The 27,203-nt window shown below is 34.4% G+C and overlaps 1 protein-coding gene, 1 long non-coding RNA gene and 2 other non-coding genes across 10 annotated transcripts; 3 read left to right on the top strand and 1 right to left on the bottom strand.

The window, feature by feature from the left end:
- The first annotated feature begins 664 nt into the window (after nt 1-664).
- Nucleotides 665-8,856, top strand: zgc:77439. 6 transcript variants are annotated; one of them, NM_001197289.2, is made up of 8 exons: nt 665-771; nt 2,447-2,700; nt 3,517-3,655; nt 3,911-4,053; nt 4,297-4,349; nt 5,388-5,512; nt 7,744-8,058; nt 8,142-8,856. In NM_001197289.2, exons 2-8 carry the CDS (start codon nt 2,486-2,488, stop codon nt 8,499-8,501), a joined length of 1,350 nt encoding a protein of 449 aa, NP_001184218.1. In that variant the 5' UTR covers nt 665-771; nt 2,447-2,485; the 3' UTR covers nt 8,502-8,856. The 6 variants fall into 6 exon arrangements, with proteins under 6 accessions (NP_001184218.1, XP_087115074.1, XP_087115076.1 ...); XM_087258948.1 differs by having other exon boundaries at nt 723-771; nt 2,475-2,700; nt 8,142-8,749; XM_087258950.1 differs by having other exon boundaries at nt 723-771; nt 4,297-4,749; nt 4,792-5,512; nt 8,142-8,749.
- On the top strand, nt 1,028-1,109 carry trnas-uga (transfer RNA serine (anticodon UGA)). Its single transcript has one exon. It is a non-coding gene; the product is annotated as a tRNA-Ser (tRNA).
- Nucleotides 8,857-9,427: 571 nt separating the features above from the next.
- trnat-agu (transfer RNA threonine (anticodon AGU)) lies at nt 9,428-9,501 on the bottom strand. Its single transcript has one exon. It is a non-coding gene; the product is annotated as a tRNA-Thr (tRNA).
- Nucleotides 9,502-9,857: 356 nt separating this feature from the next.
- Nucleotides 9,858-26,440, top strand: LOC141375368 (uncharacterized). Of its 2 annotated transcripts, XR_015495698.1 has the most exons (4): nt 9,858-10,307; nt 17,778-17,837; nt 21,640-21,766; nt 26,086-26,440. It is a non-coding gene; the product is annotated as an uncharacterized LOC141375368 (long non-coding RNA). The 2 variants fall into 2 exon arrangements; XR_015495699.1 differs by lacking the exon at nt 21,640-21,766.
- The last annotated feature ends 763 nt before the right edge of the window (nt 26,441-27,203 follow it).

Here is a 27,203-nt window from a genome sequence, read left to right as displayed (position 1 = left end):
ATATATACATATATATATATATATATATATATATATATATATATATATATATATATATATATATATATATATATATATATATATATATATATATATATATATTTGACAGTTGAACAGGTGTACCTAATGGAGTGTATGTGTGTTCGCACAAGCATTGTTGTATATGACAATTGACAGTTAGGCTTTGTCCGTCTGTATCTGTATATCTGCAGCTAAAGTTAATTTGTTACATTCAGATCTCAAAATATGCACAACTTCTATGATTTAAGTTACAAAAAGACACAAGGGAATCAAATTTGAGTTTAGCTTATAGGAGCCGATAAAGAAGAAATCTGTAGGTTTTGCTATAGACTTAAATGGTGATGATATGGAAAAAAAACAAAAAGAGTCTTCTAGTTCCCAGTACAACAATAAGAAGGGCTGTAATAAGGTAGATGTCTCTGGGGTCAGTGCGAAACCCCTGCATTCACGAAGTTTCCATGACGCGAGCTCGTAACTTGTTACTTTCAGATATCTTAATTATTTACAAGAAACCGTTCATTTACTGAGGGGTAGCAAATAATTTATTCATTTTAAAATAGTATAGAAACAAACTGGCTTATTGATTTAAAAATTGCCCAGTGCGTAATTTTGAGTCCAAAATTATACTCGGGGAGGGCATTTGGCAACCAAAGGTGTCACGTGACGCGCTCGATAAAACGGCTAAAAGTGTAGGCCAGTGTCTGTTTTCTGGAGGTCCACAGAAGCTGCCTCTTTCACCCTCATTTTACGGTACGATTAATTCTCGATTGTCTCTGAATACAAAATACCTTGTTTAATGATTTGGAAATAGTTTATTTCAAAATCATTTTAACATTATCACAGAATTCGGTGTGCATTTGGGTTAGCAAAGGCTGACTGATGTTACATCTATTTTACACCGGACCGTTCGCGGTTCCATTATGTTGTGTTCTGTTTTGTAAACAGCTAGTACGCCTTGTGTAGTTTAACAACAACAAAACAGGAAGTTCCCTGTTTATGAACCGGTGCTGCGATGGCCGAGTGGTTAAGGCGTTGGACTTGAAATCCAATGGGGTCTCCCCGCGCAGGTTCGAACCCTGCTCGCAGCGATAATTTATTATTTTGAGGAAGTAAAAATTGCAGCCATTAGCTCCACAAGAATGCTAGCATTCACAAAAGTGCTCATTCCCACAAAAAAAGATTGGAAAGTAAGGTGGTAATTGCATGCAAGCTAGTTTGTGAGTTGAAGTACTAAAGGCTTGCCAAGTTTGCACAAAAACAAAACTAAAGGAAAATATAACTGTTCATCCAAGTATCTAAAAATCCACTAGAACATCTTAAACTTTTGTATCAGTGTATGCTGAATTGAAGTTATTTGACAAATTGAGCAAAATATCAAAGTAAAAACTCTTTAACAACTTCTGACTGATTTCTGGATAATAACTGACGACGGGCCTCGCCTCTTGTCCGTTACAACCCATGTTGCTTTATTTTCTAATATTTTATCATGTAGATATAATTATTATTCATTTGGCACTCATAAGTTGATCAGATGTATTTGTAAATTGGCTGATGAATATTTTAAGCTATGTTCAGATAAATGCACAGCTAAAGTAGTTCTACATCCAGAAGCAGTTTGGCCTTAGGTGTGGGCATTCACTGAAAAAAAGTAAAGTTCCCTTGAATATTGCCTTATTATTCATAATAAATTACAATACTGTATGCAGATCCATATGCACGCGTAAAAGCATGTGAAACACTGACACCTATTGACTATAACCGGTGACAGTCAGTACCCTGATTTATGCTAGTAGTCAAACAGCTTAATTTATGTGTAAAAGGCAGTTCACCTCCTTCACTAAACTCATGATTTAGCGCAGTGTTATCATTCCAGAAGGGGGAGAATCTCAAGAAAATATGGCAACAGTTTAAAAGCAACCAAATTGCCGTGGACGTGGCAACCCAAGCACAAGTTTTAGACTTTTGAGATATTTTTGATAAAAAAGAAAGCTTGTCTCATGTCGAGAGATCACCTGACTTCCTATGTAAAACTGACTTCCTATGTAGCCTAGGGTCTTCCAGAAATTCTTCACATGCAACATTTCTCTCTAAATAGGTACAAAAAAAAAAAAAGTTTTAAATTAGTATTAATTTATTTATTATTATTATTATTTTTTGCTATGAAAAAGAAGTGCCATCAAAGCACAAAGGGTTAACATGATTGAGCTGCCGGTGAGCTGGACAGATTCCAGCGCGCACTCGATAAAATTAGCGGAGTATTGAGTCTCGTCCGCTTTGAGAGACTGACGGATCCCGGTGCTGGTGGTCGTCCGAGGACAGCTGTAGAGACCAGCTTCATATCCTACAGTATGCGGGATTTAAAATCACTGTGATCTGCCTCCACCCAGACTGGTTTAACCAAAGTGTTTTTCGTCTGTTTTGACAGGTGTCAACTTTCCGTTTCATACCCGTAGTGTGCTGTACAATGCCCGGCGTAAGGAAGCTGCGTGTGGCTGTTATCGGCGCCGGTGCTGCGGGACTCTGCGCTGCCCGTCACCTGCTCTCCCGCCCGGACACCTTCGCGGCGCCGGTGGTCTACGAGCTCACCAAGAACATCGGAGGAACCTGGGTCTATGAGGAAAAAGTGGGACACTATGAAGATGGCTCACCGATTCACAGCAGCATGTACAGAGACCTCAGGTGAAATGTTCAGGGCCAGCATTTATCTCTTTATATGGTGGTTGTAAGTGAAATAGTTAGTTTTATTGCACAGTAACACACACACTGCATGATATAAATTTTTAAATATTTCCTAAATGATGTTTAACAGAGCAAGGAACTTTTCACAGTATGTCTGATAATATTATTTCATCTGGAGAAAGTCTTATTTGTTTTTATTTTGGCTAGAATAAAAGCAGTGTTTAAAAAAAAAACAAAAAAACATTTAAACGGCAATATTATTAGCCCCTTTAAGATTTTTTTTTTCCGATTGTCTCCAGAACAAACCATTATTATACAATAACTTGCCTAATTACCCTAATCTGCCTAGTTAACCTCATTAACCCAGTTAAACCTTTAAATGTCACTTTAAACTGTATAGAAGTGTCTTAAAAAATATATAGTCAAATATTATTTACTGTCATCATGGCGAAGATAAAATAAATTAAATAATAATGATAAAAAATAAATAAGTTATTAGAAATGAGTTAATAAAACTATTATGTTTAGAAATTTGTTGAAAAAATCTCTCCGTTAAACAGAAATAGAGGCAAAAAATAAACAGGGGGGCTAATAATTCTGATCCCAACTGTATACATACACACACATATATATTGTTTTTGCTACATTTCTTTCCATTCTGTACTAAAGGTGAAGTGTTTAATAATGATAATAATAATAGTGTTAATAGTAATAGTAAAAATAATTGCAACTTGTTGAAACGGCTAAAACTGCAATATATTTTCTAGTAAGTGGTACTGTAGTTTTATAATGTCATTTGTTTTTCTCGCTTTACAGAACCAATATTCCCAAAGAGGTGATGTCTTTCCCTGACTTTCCTTTTGCAAAACACCTCTCTTCTTTCGTCCATCACACCGAGGTACGAAAGTACCTTGAGCAGTACTGTGATCATTTTCGCCTTCGGGACTACATACAAGTGAGACACAACACATTTCTCATTTCTTTCTCTCTCTCTCTTTTTAATCTCACCTGGTTGTTCATGTTCATGCTTTTTTTCCAAAGTTTTGATAGATAATCATTAATTGTGCTGTTTATGACCAGTCAGAAATCACACACCTTATCTTTATGGTATATTCACTGATGGTCTACGGGAATTGTGGAAAATTACTAGAGAGTTAGTGGATACTTGTATACAAGAGTATTAATTTGTGTAATTCTTTCTGCCACCAAGTTTGGGACCTCAGTGGCCTCAGTGAACCCAGTCTCCGTGAAGGATGGGTGGAATGGTTTGGCATGGAACGTCACCTCAAATAATGGCTTAGACCACAGCAAATCCACTACAGAGCGCTTTGATGCTGTCATGGTGTGTAACGGGTAAGTGCTCAGCAACACGCAGAAAAGCTTCCTACATTGCACTATAGTTAAAATGTACATGCCTGGATCAATAAGGACATCGGGTACAGGAGATTAAACAGTAACTAATGATGCAATGAAACTATACTGCACTTTCACTCATATACTGTGCCAGCTGTCCTGGGTATGATTCTATTATATAATAAAAGGAGATCATTTTTTACAAATTGAGTTTTACAAATGACTTTTGTGTGTTTATTGCAGACATTTCTATGACCCCTACATCCCTGCAATACCTGGACTGGAGAAATTCAAAGGTTTTTGCTTTCATGTATTGCGTAATAGGCTCTTGCTGTTCCAGAGTCAATCAAAAGAATCTGATGTCTTGCGAACCAAGTATCTGTGTGCTTAGCGGCAAAACAACTTCGATATGTGCTGAGACTTGCAGATTCCTAAAGCTGTAATTCTGTTACTGTTGCAACATGTTATCAGTCTATCAGATCGGTGGTCTACTGAGAAATGCTTTTGAAAGAAGCTTAGCTCTGGTTGGGAGTAGATCCAATTTTGGTTAATCATTATTATATTACTTCACATTTAACAGTGAGCTAATTGTGTTTATATACAGGTTAAGTCAGAATTATTAGCCCCCCTTTGAATTTTTTTTTCTTTTTTAAATATTTCCCAAATAATGTTGAACAGAGCAAAGAAATTTTCACAGTTTCCCAAATAATGTTGAACAGAGCAAAGAAATTTTCACAGTATGTCTGATAATATATTTTCTTCTGGAGAAAGTCTTATTTGTTTTATTCCGACTAGAATAAAAGCAATTTTACATTTTTTAAACACCATTTTAAGGTCAATATTATTAGCCCCTATTATTTATAAGCTCGACAGTCTACATAACAAACCATCATCGTACAAAAACTTACCTAAATACCCTAACCTGCCTAGTTAACCTAATAAACCTCTTTACGCCTTTAAATGTCACTTTAAGCTGTATTTACTGTCATCATGGCAAAGGTAAAATAAATCAGCTATTACAAATGATTTAGATTTATTACAAATAAGATGAATTATTAACACTATTATGTTTAGAAATGTGTTGAAAAAAATCTGCTCTTCGTTAAACAGAAATTTGGGGAAAAATAAACAGGAGGGCTAAAAATTCTGACTTCAACTGTATGTCTAGTAAGCATAATTCAATAATTGATCAGGTTTGAAGTTCTTGTAATTTATATGAAAATATTGCAAATTATTAAGCAGTCTTGGTTCGAGGAGTGTGCTTTATATGTTTTCTAGTTTGTACAGCTTGTAATTTGAACTACTTGTACATGTCCAATTGTCTGTTTATTTAGGGGCGCTGATACACAGTCATGATTACCGTAGTGCTGAACCTTTGGCAGGAAAGTCAGTGGTGCTGCTGGGAGCTGGTCTCTCGGGATTGGATATTGCCATGGAGCTCTCCAACGTTAATGCCAAGGTGTTTTAAAGTGATTATATTGTTCATCTATTCATAATGATGATAATAATAATGATAATCAACGATTTATACATTTTTGACTTAGGGTTAGAATGCAGCGCATGTCCTTTGCAATTTCCCACCCAATTTACTGTCTGAACATGTTGACACTAGTTGCCTCTCTGTAGGTTTTGTGTATTGGGAGTTGTCAGGTGCCATTATTTGCTTTTGCATTAACTATTATATTGCTCACAACAGTTTTGCAGAACTTCCATTTATTGTACTTTTTTTTGCATTTCATGTTGTGTTTTTCATGCAAATCTAGAAACATACATACTGCAAAAGAAACACTTTCCCCCCCACATTTACAGGTCACCTGATATACAAGATTCTTTTGTTTTGTTTTTGAGAAATTGGCTTTCATGGCCTTGGATAACACACAATTGATTACATTTTTAGCTGTGATACAGTATTGAAAAAAATCAAGCAACAACCGTCATCATGACTTTTGCTATTTTTCTTAGAGAAAAGATTACAAAGGAGGTTTCATTTGCATTTGTTTGCAGTTGTTTTTACATTACAGCACTACAGTAGTAATTTACATTTTGAAAATATCTTACAAATTTAGTGCAAATCTTTAATGGAGATTTATCATGGCAATGACTACATGAACACAACATGTTTCCATAAAGGCTCTGAGCATCAGATCATTGATTGCAAACTGCTATCAAGTTTTTCTTGAATAGATTTTTCAAACTACAAAGATAAGAATAAAACACTCTCTTTTTCACTCCAGATAACACAATTTAACACAATCTAATCCAATTCAGACCCTAAAACTAGATACAGTGTTTTTCGTGACTGGCAAAAATATGCAATTATTAGGCACTCTTTTGACAGTTGGTTGGTTTTTGTAACCATTCAATAACATATTATTTCCCACATTAGGTTAGAGTCCATAATGCAGAAGGTTTACAGCACAAAATCCTAACCCTGGGAATAATTTGGTTTAACCACGCTTTAAATTACAAGTGTGAAATGTTCCTTTACCAAGTGTGAAAGGTTTTCCTTCCTTTATTAAATGTAATCCAGAGTTAGACGCAACATGAAAAGCCCTATATTGTAGTAATTTGTCAATTGCCTTTTAAGAGAGATTTGCAATGTATTCTAGCCAGTAATGTTTATTTATTCATGCTCAAATTCCTGACAAAGGACATCAACATGTTATGTTATTTAGTTTATATATGTTTATTTTATATACTACCATATGCTTATATCGAATATTATATAATACTATAGTATACTATATGTGTTTCTCAACCACGTTTCTGGAGGACCACCAGCACTGTATGTTTTGGATGTCTCCTTTGTCTGTCAGACCCATTACAAGTCTTTCAGTCTCTGCTAATGTGCTGATGATCTGAATCAGCTGCGTTTAGTTAGGGAGACATGGAAAATGTGCAGAGCTGGTGGTCCTCCAGGAACGTGGTTGAGAAACAATATAGTAGTATAGTATTATACAGTAAACAGTTGAAGTCAGAATTATTTATTCCCCAATTTCTGTTTAACTGAGAGAATATCTTTTCAGCACATTTCTAAACAAATAATTTTAATGACTCATTTCTAATGACTGATTTATTTTATCATTGCCATGATGACAGTAAATAATATTTGATTAGATATTTTTCAAGACTCTTCTATACTTAAAGCTTAAAATGACATTTAAAAGGCTTCACTAGTTAGGTTAACTAGGCAGATTAGGGTAATTAGGCACTGTATAATGATGGTTTGTTTTGTAGATTATTGAAAAAATATATAGATTAAAGGGGCTAATAATTTTGACCTTAAAATTTATTTTTTTTATTCAAAACTGCTTTTATTCTAGACAAAATAAAACAAATAAGACTTTCTCCAGAAGAAAGAATATTATCAGACATACTGTGAAATTTTCCTTAGTCTGTTAAACATCATTTTGGAAATATTTAAAAAAGAAAAAAACTCAAAGGGGGCTAATAATTCTGACATCAACTGTATATATCATAGCAGTGTTTCTCAACCACATTCCTGGAGGACCACCAGCTCTGCATGTTTTGGATGTCTCCTTTGTCAGTCACATCCATTACAGGTCTTTCAATCTCTGCTAATGAGCTGATGATCTGTATCAGAAACAGAGCTGGTGGTCCTCTAGAAATGTGGTTGAAAACAATATTATAGTACACTAATAATAGAGATGAATCATTATTTGTCTCCAGGTGATTTTGAGTCATGGACAGAAGCCTTTGACATGTCCTCTTCCTCCTGGAGTCCAGCAGGCTCCTCCGGTCACCTCTGTGCTGGACGATGGCACTCTGGAGTTCAAAGATGGCAAGAAGGCCAATCCAGAAGTGTTCATGTTTTGCACTGGCTACAACTTCACCTTCCCATTCCTAGATGAGAAAGTGGGTGTAAAAGTGCAGGAGCACCTTGTCTGGCCCCTCTATAAGTTCCTAATTCCTCCAGCCTACCCGTCCCTCTTTATTGTGGGCATCTGCAGAGCCATATGCCCTTTCCCACATTTCCACATTCAGGTTAGTTAACTGAGTTCACCAACAATTTATTCTTTTGCTTTAAGTTGCTTTAAATAAAACAAAATCCTGACTTTTCCCCCCAGTCTCAGTTTGTCCTGTCAGTGTTGGATGGTTCTTTCCGTCTGCCATCACGTGAAGATATGGAAAAGGATATCGAGCTGGACATTGCTGCCCGTCGGGCCCGTGGAATCGCCACCCGTCATATTCTTAAACTGGATTCAGAGCAGTGGGCCTACAATGACGAGCTCGCCCATCTCGGGGGGTTCAAGCCCCTGCCCCGCTACTGGAGCAACTTGTACGAATCCAACAAGGTGTTTCGTGCCCGAGACATGCTCAATTACAAGACCCACAACTTCACTGTCCTCGATAACATGGAGTGGAAGGTGCATGATGTGAACGGCCAGCAGCTGCAGAAGCCTCTGGCTGTTAATAAACAAATATAAGCTATGATTAAACAATAACGTGACCATTTAGGTGCTAATAAACATAGAGCAGTGGACTTGGTTTATACACCAGACATACACCAAGTCAAACTAGGACTTTAGAAATTTGTTAATACTTTGACTAATATGTTTTGCATCTATTTTTATAAAACTTCTCATCAAAACATTATTTTAAGAGTCCCCCTGGATAACTAATCTTGTTGGTTGTCATAAGCTGCTTTTTAAATAATAAACTTTCCATGAATTTGCTTGCAGTGTGTTAAAATAACAAGTTTTGCTGTCATCTAATCAAGACCAAACCAAACCAAAGTTATGTGTGCTTCACATAATATTTATAAAATCTCACCCAAAATCTCACTCATCATTCCAAACCTGACTTCCTTTTTTCATTCATTTTTTTCAGCTTAGTCCCTTTATTTATCAGGGGTCACCACAGCGGAATAAACTGCCAACTTATCCAGCATATGTTTTACGCAGCAGATGCCCTTTCAGCTGCAACCCATCACTGGGAAACTGCCATACTCTCTCACATACACTACAATTTAGCCTATTGATTCACCTATAGTGCATGTCTTTGGAAATTGGAAAACCCGGAGGGAACCCACATGCAAACCATTCCATGCAAACTCCTCACAGAAACGCCAACTGACTTAGCCAGGGCTTGAACCAGCAACCTTCTTGCTGTGAGACGACAGCACTAACCACTGCGCCACCGTGTTGCCCTCTGTTATTTTTTCAGTAATTTTGTCAAATAAGTGTGATAAGATGTTAAGAATGTTTTGTACATACAGTTCCTGATGTCACAATAGAAATCATTTTTTAAAATCGCCACAAAGGCACTGCTTATTCTAAGCATAGTCAAAATAATCTAGAAGAGTATCGCAGCCAATGGATATCCTGACATTTCAAAACACTGACATACGAAAAGGCACCGCTGGGATTCGAACCCAGGATCTCCTGTTTACTAGACAGGCGCTTTAACCAACTAAGCCACGGCGCCTTGTGTCGGCGAGTCGGAATTTTGCTATCAAGAACGTCCTATCCGTTCAGAATAAATTTTTAATCCTGTAGAAATTTTTAGGCTCAAATATTTCAACTCTAGTATCACACTTTTAATCCAGAAACGTCGGAACTTTCCCGCCGCAATCCGTAATATTGATGTGCGATCCAGCTAAGCCACATTTAAGTGGATTATAAGCTTTAAATATATATCCTCAATCAACTTTGAAGCCGCTTAAATAAGATACATTAATCAGAAATTCGATAAAAGAACAAATTCACGGAATCCCAGTCAAAGAAACCGTATTATTTCTCTTATTTCGGTTGTTAATAACGCTCCATCCACGCGGTGGCAGCACGCCTACAATGACCACCAACATGCAAGAAACGCAGAGCTTAGTAATGTTTTGTGGTTAGGCCTTATCACAGTCTGACACACAATAACGTGAACCTGTTGAAATCACGATTAACCAACGTGTTTTGCGTGAAAACACTCACACGATTAACTTACTAAGAGGAACAATACAGACACATAATCCAAGCGCATTTCTGAGTCACCGTGTTTTTTCCATAAGTAACTTTCACTGATGTCGCCATCCCAGAAATAGAGTCTATGGGAGATAAAGAGCGACCACGAATTATTCATTCATCCCCTTCATCAGGCGCATCGCTCAGGAATTTTAAAGTCGTTTCTCATCCTAATAGATTTCACACTCGGTTTATTCACCGGCGCTCTGCTTTTTTGTAAGCTTGAATCATCACAGAAGAAGTGAAGATTCAGATCTACCACATGGACAACAAGTGAAGGTGATAACTAGACTACATGAAGCATCACACAGCCAATCCAAGTTTGTCACACTACATTACTATGATACAAAGAGAAAGAAGTAACATGCCCATAATTAGGTATCATCTTAGCTCTCAACTTCATGCTCATAGCAACATTTCCCTGGCCCACACAATCAGCTTCTGCTTGGTCCACATGCCACAGTGAATTACGGTCCATGATTGGACCAAGTCTGGCTTCCATACAAAGGCCAAACATGGACCATATCTGGGCAATGTCTCAGCCAAATTAATAACCCATAACTGGGCCTGATGTGTTGGTGTGTGTTACGACTGGAATAATTTTGATGGACTCGTGAAGCATTTCGCTTTATGGCTGCACTTTTAGAAGATTTTTTTCTTTACTCAAAAATAATTTAAATGTAATTTAAAAGTGGGTCAAGATAGGCCAAACTTACATGGCCCACATATACATTTTTAAAATCTGGGCCAAATACTACATTTGATATCTGGCCCAAGTCTTGTGTGCCACCTCTGCCAAACTCCATGTTTGACCACATGCTGTATGCCAGTGCCGGATAATTGCTTGCTGTGCCAGCTTTATGCCAAATCTGGGCCATATTTTTTTGCTACCTGGGTTTTTAATAGTTCTAATATGACAATGTCTGGATTTTAGAACTGTGGTATTACAATTCTCAGGCCTAATAACTTTTAAGAGATTCTGTCATCATTTACTCACTGCTGTTTGAATTTCAAACAAAAAAACACATATGAAAATGTTTGAAACATTACTTACTGACTGAGACCCATTGACTTCTATAGTATTTTCTTCCCCAAATATGAATGAACAGGCCCCAGTAGCCAGCATTTTTCAAAACATCTTCTTTTGACTTTAACATTTATAGATATTTAAAACCACAGAAGGGAGATTGAATGATTTCCTTTTCATTTTGGGTGAACTATCTCTTTAAGCTTGATCTCCATATGCTTAACTGCTTCCAGATGTTTCCCCCCTCTCCTCTTTTCCGGATGATTCCACTCTACATTTTGTTTCTCTACACATTTTTCTAATTTCTCCCAGAGCCACTGGTTTTCCAAGTGATGTAATATCCTGTGCACCACAATGTCCCAGAGGTGCAGTGTAAAGTCATTACTTAAAAGTTCTATGCATCATTCTGGAATATGTTTAACATTCCTGCTTGACTATTTTTAGCTGCAGTATTTTATTTTCCAGCTCATTATTTGTAATGCGCTACAAATTCATAGTGTGAAATCACAGACAAGTGTGCCGTTATTAATAAAGCATAATAAATAACAATTGATTATTAGATTAGATTAGATTTTATTGTCATCACAAATGTATAAGTACAAGGTAATGCAGTTAAGGTCAAACCAGGAGTGCAATGGCAGCAAGTGCCGCATACAGGTATAAGTTTTAAAGGGCAATTATAGAAAAAACTATGAGGATATTTACAGATGGATGTACTATGAACATTATATACAGGTTGTAGTAACTATGAACATATATATATATATATATATATATATATATATATATATATATATATATATATATATATATATGCACCAACTGACCAGATGCTGTATCTCTCAGCTGGGTAAGTTGGCATTTCTGTGTGGAGTTTGCATGATCTCCCTGGGATGGGTAAGTGGCACAGAGAACCCTCTTATCAATGGTGTGGAAACTGCATTGACATAGAGAGATAGAGAGAACCGCTGTGTCAACAGCCCAGGAGCAACTTCATTCACATCAAAAGGCAAGTCTAAAGGCAACATTTAAAACAGTATAATTATTTGAGTTTAAGATTGTTTAGGGTTTATTCCAACTCTGCTGAATCTGAAGTGTTGTCTCCACTTTATTACTACTATTTCTGGAATAAATTTTTTCCTACAGAACAGTATATACACACACATCAGACCAAAAGTTTAATTAAACTATGAGGAACATAATAAAGCACTAGGAATGTAATATTGGAAGAGAAACACAATAAATTTGGTAACTGACTTTTCTTGGCAAAAAAAAAAAAAAATACAGCTTTTCTCAAAATATGGGATTTAGGTCTACTTTATGCAGAGAAAAATAAGGTAAAGAGAAATAATTTATTATTATTATTATTTCATTATACAGTTGACGTCAGAATTATTAGCCCCCCTGTTTATCTTTCATATTTTTTTCAACACATTTCTAAACAATAGTTTTAAATAATTCATTTTTAATAACTGATTTATTTTATCTTTGTCATAATGACAGTAAATAATATTTGACTAGATATTTTTCAAGACACTTCTATACAGCTTAAAGTTAAATTTAAAGGCTTAACTCGGTTAATTGGGTGAACTAGGCAGGTTAGGGTAATTAGGCAAGTTATTGTATAATGATGGTTTGTCCTGTAGACTATTGAAAAAATATATAGCTTAAAGGGGCTAATAATTTTGAACTTAAAGTGGTTTTTAAAAAATTCAATTTGCTTTTATTCTAGCCGAAATAAAACAAATAAAACTTTCTCCAGAAAAAAAAATATTATCAGACATACTGTGAAAATTTCCTCGCTCTATTAAACATAATTTGGGAAATATTTAAAAAAAAAAATAAAACTCAAAGGGGGCTAATAATTCTGCCTTCAACTGTATATTGACTAGCGTTCATTCAAAATCGTTCAAGCACACAATTTGCTTAGAAATTCAACATTAAATGCACCAATATATTTGAAGAAAGGGCTCACTTTTGGCAGCTTAAGGAACATTTAGCATATTGCTTTATAGATAATTCTGTTCCGAGCAAACATATTCTTTTTATTTTTTTATTTTTATTTTTTTACATTTGTGTTGCTTATTCTGAAATGTGTAAACATTAGAAGGTTACCCGGCGCAAATGTTTCTGACTTAGTGGCGTCAAACACAGAGTAGTTTCACTATTGCAAAATCACTCCTTTCGTCTGAAATGCATATAAAAACCCCACTAATTTCACCATAAGGCTGTATGATGCAATAGAAATGCCGATAAGAAAAATAACTGAAACAAAGAACAAAGCTTTTACAGTGAGTCAAATATAAACTGGACTTTTTAAATCAGACTCAGGCTCCATGTCATTTTGCGTGTGGAAATTGAGAGTAAGACAAACACAGTATTTATGGGGTATTTATGTTAAGATATATAATAACAAATCGTGCTTTAGTTCAAACCTTCATAAACCTGTCTGTTAAAATGCCATTTATAGTCAGTCAAAAAGTAATTCTAGTAGATAAACACATTTAAATGAGAAATGAACAGTGGTGGAATCATTTTGAATGTGTGCTGTTTGAATATGATTGTTTTTTCAAAGCAAGTGACAAGCTCAGTATACACATTTTCAAAGGTCCCATGAAATTAAAATAAAAACTCTTAGATGTTGATTTCAGTTTGTTAATTTTAAGGATATGTATAAGCTAGTGTGCTTCAAATTCAGTTCAATTCATCTTTATTTCCATTGCACTTTTACAATGTAGATTGTGTCAAAGCAGCTTAACATAAAAGTTCTAGTGAATTGAAACTGTCAGTCCAGTTTTCAGAGTTGGTTTAAATTTCACAGCTGAAAGTCCAAACACTGAAGAGCAAATCCATCGATGCGCAGCTCCACAATTCCAAAACCGAGCAAGCCAGTGGAGACAGTGGCGAGAAACAAACTTCACTAATTGACGAAAGTGAAAGAAAAAACCTCTGGAGAAACCAAGCTCAGTTTAGCGTGACCACTTCTCCTTTGGCCGGTGAACATCCATCGTGGAGAACTGAAGGTGTGAGTAGGTCACCAGCGGGTGTTCAGGCTGGCCCACGAGATCAATGCCAAGAATTGTCTGTCACTGTGGTCTTTCAGGAATAAGCCTCTTGCTCTCCGCTCCTCCATGACCGCTGCAGCATCAGCTCAGGATATGGCCTGGTCCAGGATTATGGACACCTTGGCATCATTTCTTCACAGGTCTTGGATCGCATCAATGGCACTGCATAATCTCTAGAGGCCCCGGGATGAGTATCCCCTGGTGGAAATAGAGAATAAATGAACGTAGCTGCTGCTCATAGTGTATATAAACAATAGATGCAAAAATGAAGTGCATCAACAATTTGTGAAACAAAGTGGTAAAGCATAAGAGTATTTCTAACAGAATATCTGCTACATTAAGACTGGAGGAGTGTGTTATATAGGTGGTTTGTCAAGCCCACTCACCTGTATTGACCACACTCATGCGTCATATCATTATGTGATGCATTCTGTGTGTGTGGTTTACTAAATAAATAGGTCTTTAATCTAGTTTTGAACTAAGAGAGTGTGTCTGAACCTCGGACATTATCAGGAAGGCTATTCCAAAGTTTAGGAGCCATAAATGAGAAAGCTTGATCTCCTTTACTCAACTTTGCTATTTTAGGTACTACCAGAAGCACTGAGTTTCGAGATCTTAAAAAGCAGGTTGTAACAGAAGGTTTGTTAGATAAACAGGAGCTAGATTGTTTAAAGCTTTATAGGTAAGAAGCAATATTTTATAATCAATACAGAATTTAACAGGCAGCCAGTGTAAGGAGGATCAAATTGGAATAAAATCCAAAACAGTGAGTTTAGAAGATACAGTATAACAAAAACTGAATCTATAAATAAATTAAAAATAATTAAATAAAACTGCCTGAATTATCAGCATTTTTTTTTTTGATGTCACCTCATACTTCAGTATCTCATCAAATCTTAGCCAATCAAATGCTCTCTAGTATCCGACATGCCCCGCCTCTTCAAGACTTCTTTTTATTTGATACGCTAGACCTCAACCACTGGTAGAGCTGTGATAAAAACTAAACGCTATTGGCTGTTTTTTAAAGGGAAGGGGCTAATTTATGCCCCGCCCTCGATTTATCTTTCAGTTGAGATCACAACATTGAATAAAAAATGCACATTTCAAAGCACTTCACAGGACCTAAAGGGGTAACAGTGTTTATTTTGTACTCTTTCTCACCTTTTCATTTTATTTTTACTTTAAAAAACATAATTTTTAAAGCAATAAATAATAATGGTGAATTGTAGATTTAGAAGTAAACATCCACTGCTATGATTGGATTGGCTTAAATTTTCAAGGTCTGCATGTATAGTTTGACAGTTGATAGACATTTCTGTGATTTAGGGGAAAAATGCATAGATACTGAGAACAAATCAAATCATTACTGACAAATTAATAACTGTGCTAATCAGTGACTTTATTGTCAAATTCAATACAGTCAGCACAGCTTTAGCGTCATAGTAGGCTGTAAAAATCACTTCACACAGAATTGAGCTTGCTCAGCAGAAGGTCAGGATTCCCAAAACAGAGCTCCTCTCAGGCTTGTTTGGATTGACTTCATGTCGATTTTTTCCATGCATTGTTTCTTTTCGCACAAATATTTTCACATGTCTCTGATTAATATAGCAGAGGCAGCTGCACGTGTTGTGTACTGTGTGTTTGGCAGTGACCTCCTGTTTGTGTGAGTGTGTTGGCAAAGCAACTCAACATTTTACTTTCCCCAGGTTGTCCTTGGTAGAACAGTATGTCTTCTGTGGTGTTTCTGGCATCTCAAGGATCCATCTTTTTCCACTCTGCCTTAAGCACACAGAAGAGTCCATGTGAATCATCATGGTTTTGTAGTCACCTCTTAGGGCACTGGGAAAATATGAGCAAGCATTTTAATGGATTAAATAAGGTCTTATGCAAGGCTGCTCTCCATTAAATACATATTTAACAAGGAATTATGCACTGCAATGCACAGTAATACAGTATGCTTATTGCTTCTGTGCTTCACAACAATGGTAAGGGCATGAGTTTTTATTTCCGGTGAAGTTGTAAAAGTTTTGATAAGTAACAAAATATGCAAAGTTTACTCAAGTTCAATTCACTGTTAATGAACTTATAAACTCACACATTTAATCAAATAACAACATTCACCCATATTTAGATTATACAGACGCATTTTATAAGGTGCATGCAGCATAATTCATTTATTTAGTTATTTATGATTCTTCTTTTTGTTGACACCAATCAAAGGAAGTCTACTAACACATTCTAAACCTTTGTGTATTAAACTAATTGAATTAAGCACAGAACTTGTCAATTAATACTAGATTTAAAAATGATCCAACATAACTGGGCAATGCGTACTTGCATCACACCCAAAAAACTTAACAAGATTAAACCAAACATCCCAGATATATGTTTTTAATGCTAAAGACGATAAGAAACATTCTTTCGTTGTGTTCATTGCGAACAAATTAAATGAATTTAAATATATTTTGGCTATTGTTGATATCCAGAAATTTTCAAATGTACTTTTTTACCAAAGAGGCTAGAAAAATTAAGAAAAATTAATTATTATTGTTTTATTATTTTTATTTTTATTATTATTATTATTATTATTCATTCAATCATACATTCATTTTTTTAGCTTAGTCGCTTTATTAAACTGGGGTCACCATAGCGGAATGAAACGGCTATTAATATTGTTGTTGTTATTCTTATTAATTATTATTATTATTCTTATTATTTATTTATTTATTTATTTATTTATTTATTTATTTATTTATTTATTTATTATTATTATTGTTATTATTATGTTTTAATTATTATTTTTTAATGCAGTGCCCAAATTGTGACTAAGGACAGTTGAATGTGCTGGACAGTTTGTTTTTTGTCTAATAAATGACAGTAGGCAAATTTTTTTTTAAACTTTTTTTCAGATTCCTATTTTTTCTTAATCATCTATATAATAAATTTGTATTTTAAATATAATACTTGTTTTAATTTTTCTTTATTGCAAATTTTTAGTAAGTATTTTTAGTACATCAAAAAGTGTGGTTATGATGACATCTGACTAGCTATTTCAGCAAAAAAAAAAAAAAAACAAGAACGGCTTAAAATGTCACTAAAATGCAGTATTTAAATCTCATATATAAATAGAAGCTGAGGCGTATAACTACAAAATGGTCCACTTTTTGAAAAAAAAAAAAAACACCCCTTTCATCAGGCTGGCTACGGGCCTGTTTTGAATGCTCCTTTCATGATCCCGTTTTGAGTTAAAGTACATAATTCAATTAATGTCATTGCTTCACCACGCTATCTACGTTTCATGTTATTTAGTTTAATTTTTAATTTGTCCACATTACCACATTTGTAGTCATTTTTTGATGAAGTGGAAAAAATTTAAATTACATTTTTTACCAAATGATGAAATGTAAGTAAGTATACATTAAAATGTAAACTTACATTATTTAATTGTTTGGTTCTGCTAGATTTGTGAAATATTTGAAATAATAAAAAATTCTTTACTCATACTATATAAGTAAATAAGTATATAAATAATAAAAATACTATACTGTACCTGCTGATGACTCAATCCGAGTCACACTCCAAACCGAATAAGCGTGTCAAAAGTCATTGTGAGTGTACAGAGAGTATGTTGCCAATTAATGATATTTCCTTCTCCAGACTGATGAACACTTCCTGAACCGTCCAGACAGTGAGTGTGGGGAAACAAGCTGAATCAAGGTAAGAAGAGATAAGAGCAACACAAACAACAGCATATTTACTGCAGAACAGTGTGATTCAGTAGCTCCCGTGCAGACTGCAAACACTGAGTCACACATACACATACATATACACGCACATACATGCTGCAGGCGAGCATGTGATGTCTAGAGCGCAATGTTTGTCTTCTAGTTAATTTGAAATCACGAAGATGTCTTTTTGATATGTGTCTGTAAGGGTTATTGGTGAGGGTTTAAGACTGGTTTAAGTTGTGTATCTACATCTTGTGACCTGAGTAAGTCTGCGTTTGTTTGGATTTAATCTGTGTGCTTGAGAGGTCTGTCTTTCAATAGGCAAAGTTTGATCCTAAAGTCTCCATAATGGTTGCTTAAAGAAACATATTGGCATGTAAAGATTATATATTAGTGCCTGAAATGTGTGCCTGAAGTGTACCAAAAGTGTTCAGATTCCCCAAACAAGACACTCAAAGAATAAAACTGATTCTTTGTATGTGAAAATGTGAAATAACCATAGAAGTTGAAAGTGGCATGATCTGGACTCTTAAAATGTATTTTATTTTATTTATATAGATATTTTATTTATTGTATCTTTAATGTTTAATACAATTCTGCAGTAATGCAGCTCATTCACAAATGCTCTTGTTTTCCTTTATACTTTAGCTGAATACAATTTAGTTGTCTATAATGAAGAATGTCTTGCCAGACACCTCAACACAAAATTAAAAACAATAGATTATACAATATTGAAACTGTGTTACATTAACAATGATGGATACAGGGTTTCTACAGTCTTGAAAGTACTTAAAAGAGTGAATGGATTTAAGGCCTGGAAAGTACTTAAAAACAAACATGGGTCCTTGAAATTGCTTGGACTAAATTTGTTAATGGTTTTATTTCAACAGTTTTACTTAAATACAGGATGAAAAACAGAGAAATTCCTAAATTAAAAATCTTAAATTTAATTTTGCACAATAACATTGACATATAGAGCACATTTTTGTCAATATTTCAGAAACCGCGTTTAATTATCACCAGATTTTAGTTCATTATTATTATTATTATTATTATTATTATTTGTCATTATAAGTTCTTTGAATATGACTTTTTAAAACGGTCAAACTTTTTGAAAATTACTTGACATTTTCAGTGTAAATATTAAGTGTAAGTGAAATGTTAAATAGGGTATATGCCAAAGCATGCGAATAGGACTTTAAATTTGACAGTAACCTGGTTTAATCGTGTCCGGTAAACTGTATGCCTCTGCAAATTCGGCACGTTTAATGTCTGTTATCTTTAAAATCAGCGATCTCCACTGGCTGAGTGATATCTGACATAAAGTGGGTCTCAGATTGTACAAGAAGCACAGCATTAAATTACATTTTCCCTGCCATGTCTTTACAATATGAGCATTTATTTTACCCCAGTATATTCAATGGAGCTTCTGCGCTAGCCTGCCGATTCTGACAGGCACATACGAGTAAACGGCTTATTGTCTCGTTTTACATTTGAGCAACTAAATGAATGCCAAATCTCTTTAACTGATTGTATTTTAATGACATTACAACATGGGTGCTGCAAAAGAAACCTTATAAAATAAAATAAAAAGCTCACAACAACAGGTCACCGGAAGTTTATTAGTATGGGAAAAACAATAGCTCAGCATGTACCCTATTAACAGTTCCAGTAAGGACTTTCATGGGGCTACATATGCTGGGGTATGAATTACAAAGGTGCTTGATTTAAATTTTAATTCAATTGAAAATTCTATTGAAAATTTAAAATTAGACGTTCTTAAAAGTCCCTAAAGTTCAAATGAAAAGTTCTTGAAAGTCATTGAATCTGCTGTTCATGAAAATGTGGGAACCGTACTTTCATATTTTTTTTTATATATCATAAATAATATTTTGTTTATTTCGGTAACACTTTATTTTGATGGTCCATTTGAGTTTTAGTAGACTGTCTGCTTAATATCTGTTGATACTGCTGCTAAACAGATATTTAACTGACTATAAGAAATGCTGCAAGTACATGTCACCTTACACTAACCCTAACCCTTACCCCAACCCTAACACCAACCTATAGCCCCAACCTAACAGTCTACTTATAATCTAATGAGAGTTAGTTGGCATGTAGATGCAATGTAACCTAAATTCAACAAATGGACCATCAAAATAAAGTGTGACTTTTTTTCGTATAAATAAAAATAAAACTCCAATAAAAGTAAAAACCCCTTTACACAAACTGATTTTTCCCTGGAAAATTACCAGTTAATCACTGTGCATAGATAATGTGTGAACAGAACCTTTTCAAAAAATAATGAATTTTCCAAAAGGAGAATTTGTGACATTATCAGTAAATTGCTGTAATTCTGCTGAGTGCAAGCAATGCATTTTAAAGTTTACAGGTAAAAATCACTCTGGTAATTTTACAGCAATACAGTATGAAAGGGGGCTAATATTCAATATGCTTCAGAAATCATTTTAAAATGCTGATTCAGTGCTCAAATGGAATTTTTGACAGGTAATAAAGCTTTGATATATATATTTTTTTCAGGTTTCTTTGAAAATAACAATGTAAAAAAAGTTTAAACTTACTGTCACCCAAAATGTAAAAGTACTTTACTATTCACACTTGCAAAATGCTTTCATTTTAACCTACAAATACATTAGGGGTTTCTGTGTGTCTGTTTTAGTGTTATTAAGATAAAGTAATACATTCATGGTTTTTTAGTCTGTGTATGTAATAGAAGTATCACTAAGGCTGTGGAAATGCGTGCAGATGAGGAGAAGATTCAAACCACAGTTTGTTCTTTGACAGCAACCACAGTTTCCACTCCTGGCACCGCAACCACAAAACAGGTTCACACAAGACTGGCTCTGAATCATTTCTCAAATCTCCAGAATAATAATTATCTCTTGCATACAGCCTCTAGGCACTAGTATAGTCAGATGTTTATTTTTTGGTGTATTGGGTTTGCCAGATATATTTGTTCTGCCAAGTTATGCATTCAGTTATGTAACCTGGAAGAAAAAGCCTCTTGTTGGCAGCCTTGATTTAGCTGTACACATTTACAAATGCAAACTTTTCAAAACTGATTTCCAAGTGCCAAGATTTTTTGTAATTACACACAAGTAGTAGAAATCATGTAATAAAAACTGTTCCTCACACTTGTATGAAGCGACATTACTGTCAGATCCCCTCAAAAGTCTTGGCGTTAAATTATGACAATTGTGAAGAAAAAAAAAACTGATCATCATTCACATTCATAGTACATAATCATTCTTTAGATATGTGTGAGTACTTGACAATGAAACCTTAAGTGCTGTAAAAAAAAATAGTATCATCTTACTTGTAGACTGGTTACATTAAGAAATGCTAACATTTTTTTTATTATACACCAATAAAGTTTTTTGTATCTGTAGGACAGTTCTGCAATATTTTATTGTATTTTAAAGTTGCATTGTGAATTACTGTATATGTTACAGGAAAGATATTCATCAAATTTTGTAAATACATATACAGCAGGATAAACGGAGCTGTAAATGCAGTATGGTTGCTGTAATTGATTTACAGTAAGTTACTGCAAATTCTTCTGGAAATTGTTAACAATGAAAATTTTGTAAAATGTTAGGTAAATATGCAAATAAGGCTGTGTAATCTCTTGTACAAAAGACTGAACACTGAAGATGAAGTCTAATTACACATGACCATAGCACTGCTATTCAAATCTATTTAATTAACTGATCATCGGCGAGTGTAAGAATTTCTATTAAATCAGATGTTTTGTCAATTTGTTATTTTAGCATAATGCCAACATCAGCAATGATCTCAGAGAAGCAACTGTTTCTGTCATCGGTTTTTGAGAGGCAGTACGTCTATTTCCAAACAATCAGAAGTCCATTATTCCACACTTAGGAAGTTAATTATTAGGTAAGTGGTTACAGTAAGGAAGTGGAAATGTTGAAAACACACACACACACACACACACACACACACACACACACACACACACACACACACACACACACACACACACACACACACACACACACACACACACACACACACACACACACACACACACACACACACTAATATTCCTAACATCCCAGCAAATATGGGATGTTAGGAATTGGTTCATCTCAGCTTAAGATCAGACATTTTAAAACAATAACAGACAACTCAAGTTTATGACAGTAAAATCAAATCACTTTTATTGTCAATTGGACAGTATGGCATGTTTGAATTGAGAAGGAAGCCTCTACTTTCTAAAAACATGGCAGCAAAGTTTGAATAGTTGCAACTGAACAAACCATAAGACCTCTAGAACAAAAAAATAAATCATGGTGATGGTGTTGCAATAAACCAGTCAAAGCCCAGACCTCATACTGACTGAAATTCTGTGCAGAAACAGAAACCCACAAACCTCAGGAAACTAGAACAACATTTAAAAGAACAGTGAGAAAAAAATCATCCAGAATGACCTGGGAATTTACTATAAAACTTTAAATAATTGCTGATTAAAATGGCTCTATACAGGCAGCTGAATCATACTGTGTCCCATGGTCTCTCAATCTTAGCTTCCATAATTTTTTTAAATAAACTATTATTGTATGTCAGTTAGTTAACTTTATTTGTCCCCTTAGGGAAATTTCATTTACAGCATACACTTACAGAGATTTCTGACATTTAACATTTGGCATAAACAGTGGAAGTCAGAATTATTAGCCCCCTTTGATTTTTTTTTCTTTTTTAAATATTTCCTAAATAAACAGAGCAAGGAATTTTTTACAGCATGTCTGATAATATTTTTTCTTCTGGAGAAAGTCTTATTTGCTTTATTTCAGCTATAATAAAAACAAATTTCTTTGTTTTTAATTTCTTTAAAAACATTTTAAGGTCTAAATTGTTAGCCCCTTTAAGCTAATTTTTTTGATAGTCTACAGAACAAACTATCATTGTACAATAACCTACCTAATTACCCTAACCTGCCTAGTTCACCCAATTAACCGAGTTAAGCCTTTAAATGTCACTTTAAGCTGTATAGAAGTGTCTTGAAAAATATCTAGACAAATATTATTTACTGTCATCATGGCAAAGATAAAATAAATCAGTCATTAGAAATTAGTTATTAAAAATGATTATGTTTAGAAATGTGTTGAAACAAATCTTCTCTCTCTAAACAGAAATTGAAAAAAAAACATATACGTAGGGGGCTAATAATTCTGATTTCAACTCTAAATATAAATAAATCATTTAAACATGATACCCCTACTCTAGATAAACATCCAGTCATGTTCATATGAGTTTTTATTTTCCAAATGTTAAGACCCACCAAGGACCAGATGATGTTTTATTATGTCCTGATCAGGAAAACTAACTTTTTGGCATTACTTCCATTGACTGTTAGATGTTAAAAACAGCTTGTTATGCTGCTTGATGTTTCAAACTGATATTTGCTTATTATATTATTCTACTTTTTATATATCATCATGAAAACACTTAACTACACACTCAAACCAAGTTGACGTTTTCTGCCATTCATTATTCCTATTACTTCCATGGTTAACTGAATCAAAAGCTCTAAAACCATCACAAAAACGAGCGCACTTCCTTATTGTAAAATAAGGTCAATATGGTGTTTTCTTTTTTTACATGACTGTGTGTGTGTGCCTGTGTGTTGCCCCTGAAATTACAGCAATACCAGTCAATTTTGACCTCTTCAATATATATATATATATATATATATATATATATATATATATATATATATATATATATATATATATATATATATATATATATATATATATATATACTTTTGGACACTTTTTTCTCATAAATTGCACAGAATGAAGTATTTTAAAAATGGAAAAAGCAGAATGTTTGCTGTGAGGGTTGGGTTTAGGGGTGGGGGTATAAAATATGCAGTATGTACATTATAAAAATCTATAGATTAATAGAAAGTCCCCATAAAGATAGCTGTACAAATGTGAGTATATATGTTTTTTTTTCTATTGGCCAAAATCTTAAACTTGACAGGTGCATAAAAACAATGATTTTTTTTTCTGCAATGTCTCACCTTCAAAAGATAGAGATGCTCTAAAATCGTAAATCATGCTCAACTTATATATACAAAAATAAAAAGACACATTTAAAGTCCCCGAAGGTTTCTTTCTCATATCTACACATACTTGGGGCATTGAGTAAAAGATGCCTGCTTGACATTTCTCAACAGAAAAACATTAGCATATCTATTTCAAAATACTCAGTCATTGTCTGGCCTACGAAAAAATTCCACCCTTCCCATCAGCAACACCCATCACACATTCACAGAAACATGCAGTTTAGTGTAAACGCTAAAGGGTTCATGGCATGTCCTATTTGATGGCTCAATTTTCCTGTTTGTCACCTCAAGCTCTCAAGGTTTGGGCTGTTTTTGTAGACCTTGATATCTAAAATTGTTGTGGCTCTTGGAGCTCAAGGGTGAGACACAGGACATGTTTTTGTCTAAGGCAATGCTCGCTCCTGATTGGTCATATCCTGTACCTTATCCATTTGGCAAGAGTTTTGTTCTTTAGATGCAGTCACTGTTCAGAAATAAAACTCAGATGATCATTTACACCAAATTATTAAATAACAGGGAAGTTGTGGTTAATCTGTTGCTTAAAGTAGTGCTGTGATGGCACAGTCAATAAGCAAGAGCTTTTTGTGTCTGTATTAGTTCATGTATTATAGCTTTAAAGGGATAGTTTACCCAAAATTGAAAATTCTGTCATCATATACTCACCCTTGCTTGCTTTGTTGAAGCCAAAAGATAACTGAAGAATGTTGGAAACAACCATTGTTTTCCTATGAACGTCAGTGGTTAAAAGTTTCCAACACTCTTCAGTAAATCTTATTTTGTGTTCAACAAAACAAAAAACTGGTCAAGGGTAAATAAACAATGACATACATTATATATATATATATATATATATATATATATATATATATATATATATATATATATATATATATATATATATATATATGTGTGTGTGTGTGTGTGTGTCTGTGTCTGTGTGTCTGTGTCTGTGTCTGTGTCTGTGTGTGGCAGGAAAAACAAGTATTGAACATGTCATGTTTTTTCTGGGAAATATTATTTCTAAAGGAGCTGTTGACGTGGAATTGAACCAGATTTTGGTTAAACCTAAACAATACAAACATAAAAATAAAACAAAACAAAACAAATCAGTAAAATTAGTTATTTCTAATAGCAATGGAATGACACATGGAGAAAGGGCTGAACTACTGAAACATGTTAAATACTTTATATAAAAGGCTTTTTTGTGATGGCAGCTTAAAAACCCCTCTCATATGGAGAATGAAGTCACATGCATTGCTCAGGCGTGATTTTTTTTTTCACAGACTTCAACAAAGTGTAAAAGTTTTGAGGGTTCTGTGAGTCTCATCTATCAAATCTGATCTTTATTTAGCATACGGGCCATTCTACAGCTGGGCCATTCTACAGCTTGATTTTCTTTCTCTGAAAGCATTTGATTTTCCGTTGCTGTGCTTTGGATTATTGTCTTGCTGAAATGTCCACCCTGGCTTTATCTTCATCATGCTGGAAATGTAGACGTTGGTCTGAAGCAGCTAATATTATTTTACAATGAGGAAGGGCTGAGGGTTGCTGTAGAACTACTGACAGATTTCAGCTGCTGTCTGGGCTTTCTCTGCCTTTCTACACCTCCCTTTCTTCATGTGTTTAATTCTATTTTCCTGCGTCATTTCATTACACATAACTTCATTTGTCAACTAATTCAATTTGTTTTCTTTGCATATGTGGATTTCTTTAGTTGTTACCAACATCCGGGGTGAATTTTAATTCAACAGCACCTGTAGAAATATGTTTTCTGAGAAAAATGGTGACATGATAAATAATTGTTTTCTTCTCTGTAAATATATGTTGTCTGAAGATACTTTTTGTCAACTGTTGACCTTCTATTACTAATACTCTTCACTCTTCTATATTCTGGTCAGTCTAAAATAAAAAGTCACCTAGCTCCCTAAAACTATAACACTATTTTAATGTATCACTAATAAAAAAAAAGAAAAGAATAAAGGGACAAACACATTCTGTTCTGTTTTCTATTTTAAGATTTGTTTTATTTTATAGAATTACTTTGATGTTCTACCTCTAACAGTCCTATTTAAAACACATACTGAACATTTTCTTGCTGAATTGACTTTCACTTTCTTTGCAGAATGTAAAGTCATGATCTGTCGAGGTGTAAATCATCACTTTCTTTGTGGTCTGATGATCTGGGGTCAGGGAATACCCCATGTTCCACTTACACAGCATTCTTTGACATCCGTTCATCTTTCTACTCACTCACTCACTCAGCTCTTTCCTCTTACTCATGTGCTCATGATCAGAAAACAGAACTCCAGAGAATCAGACTGTAACTTTGACCCTTCCTAAACCCATCTGGCTGGTTGTCATAATATATTGAGATGTTTGATATACACTCAACACTTTATAAGAGTACGTACATTTTGCCAGTACCAAGTTGTACCTCATTTTGGTTTTAAAAATTCAATAAAAAAATGTAAAGTTTGGTCCGGATTGAAAATGTCCTCTACATATTATACCACCTGAATTGTCAATACAAGGCTGGAAATCCACGTTTTAATGTTGTTTAAACCAAATTCTGATCCTACAATCCAAATATCACAGCAAAAAATCATGACTAATCTGAGCAGGCAGCCCTTTTTTCTTTGAGCTTGTGTGAATTGTAGGCTCAATTGTCTATTGTTAGCTGACAGGAGTGTCACCAGTGTTTTTCTGCTGCTGTAGCTCATCTAATTGCACTCTGACCTCTGGCAACAACAAGGCGTTTTCATTCAAATATTGTCTGTATGGTTGTGTGTGATAACAATTCCAGTATATCAGCAGTTTTATAATGGTGGAATAGCAGTGAAATAATTATAACAGTTTATTCAGAATACCCTAAAACAAAATTTCTTCCTTCTTCTGATGCTCGGTTTGAACTTCAGAAAATCATCTTGAAATATGTAAGAGCTATTTTGTTGAGTTTATTTTAGAAAATATCAATTTTTCTCTCTATTTCTTGAAACCAATTCAACAGATGGGATTTCTTCATCCTTATTTGGGAAACACTTAAAGATTATTTATGTGGAGAAAAAAATGTCTCACTCTGTTTACATTTGGGAGTGTAATAAAAAGCTTTCTGAACAAATTGTGTTTTTTTGCTAACAGTTTTTTGCAATCTGAATATAAAACTTTTTCCACAGAGCAGTTTTTGCTCAAATTCCACATCTTGTTTAAGAGTTTGATGATAAACCAGGAAAATTAGCTTAG

The sequence above is a fragment of the Danio rerio genome, chromosome 7 (assembly GCF_052040795.2).
Source record: "Danio rerio strain M-AB ecotype USA chromosome 7, GRCz13ab, whole genome shotgun sequence".
NCBI lineage: Eukaryota > Metazoa > Chordata > Actinopteri > Cypriniformes > Danionidae > Danio > Danio rerio.
Note: the sequence above shows the minus strand (reverse complement) of the source record. Positions and strands in the feature narration are given on the sequence as shown.

What these genes read in the sequence shown, in the direction of transcription:
- zgc:77439 (XM_087258947.1), top strand. An exon ending in TGGACTGGAGAAATTCAAAG is followed by an intron (nt 4,350 to 5,387) that starts GTTTTTGCTTTC and finishes CTGTTTATTTAG; the next exon opens with GGGCGCTGATACACAGTCAT. An exon ending in TCTCCAACGTTAATGCCAAG is followed by an intron (nt 5,513 to 7,743) that starts GTGTTTTAAAGT and finishes ATTTGTCTCCAG; the next exon opens with GTGATTTTGAGTCATGGACA.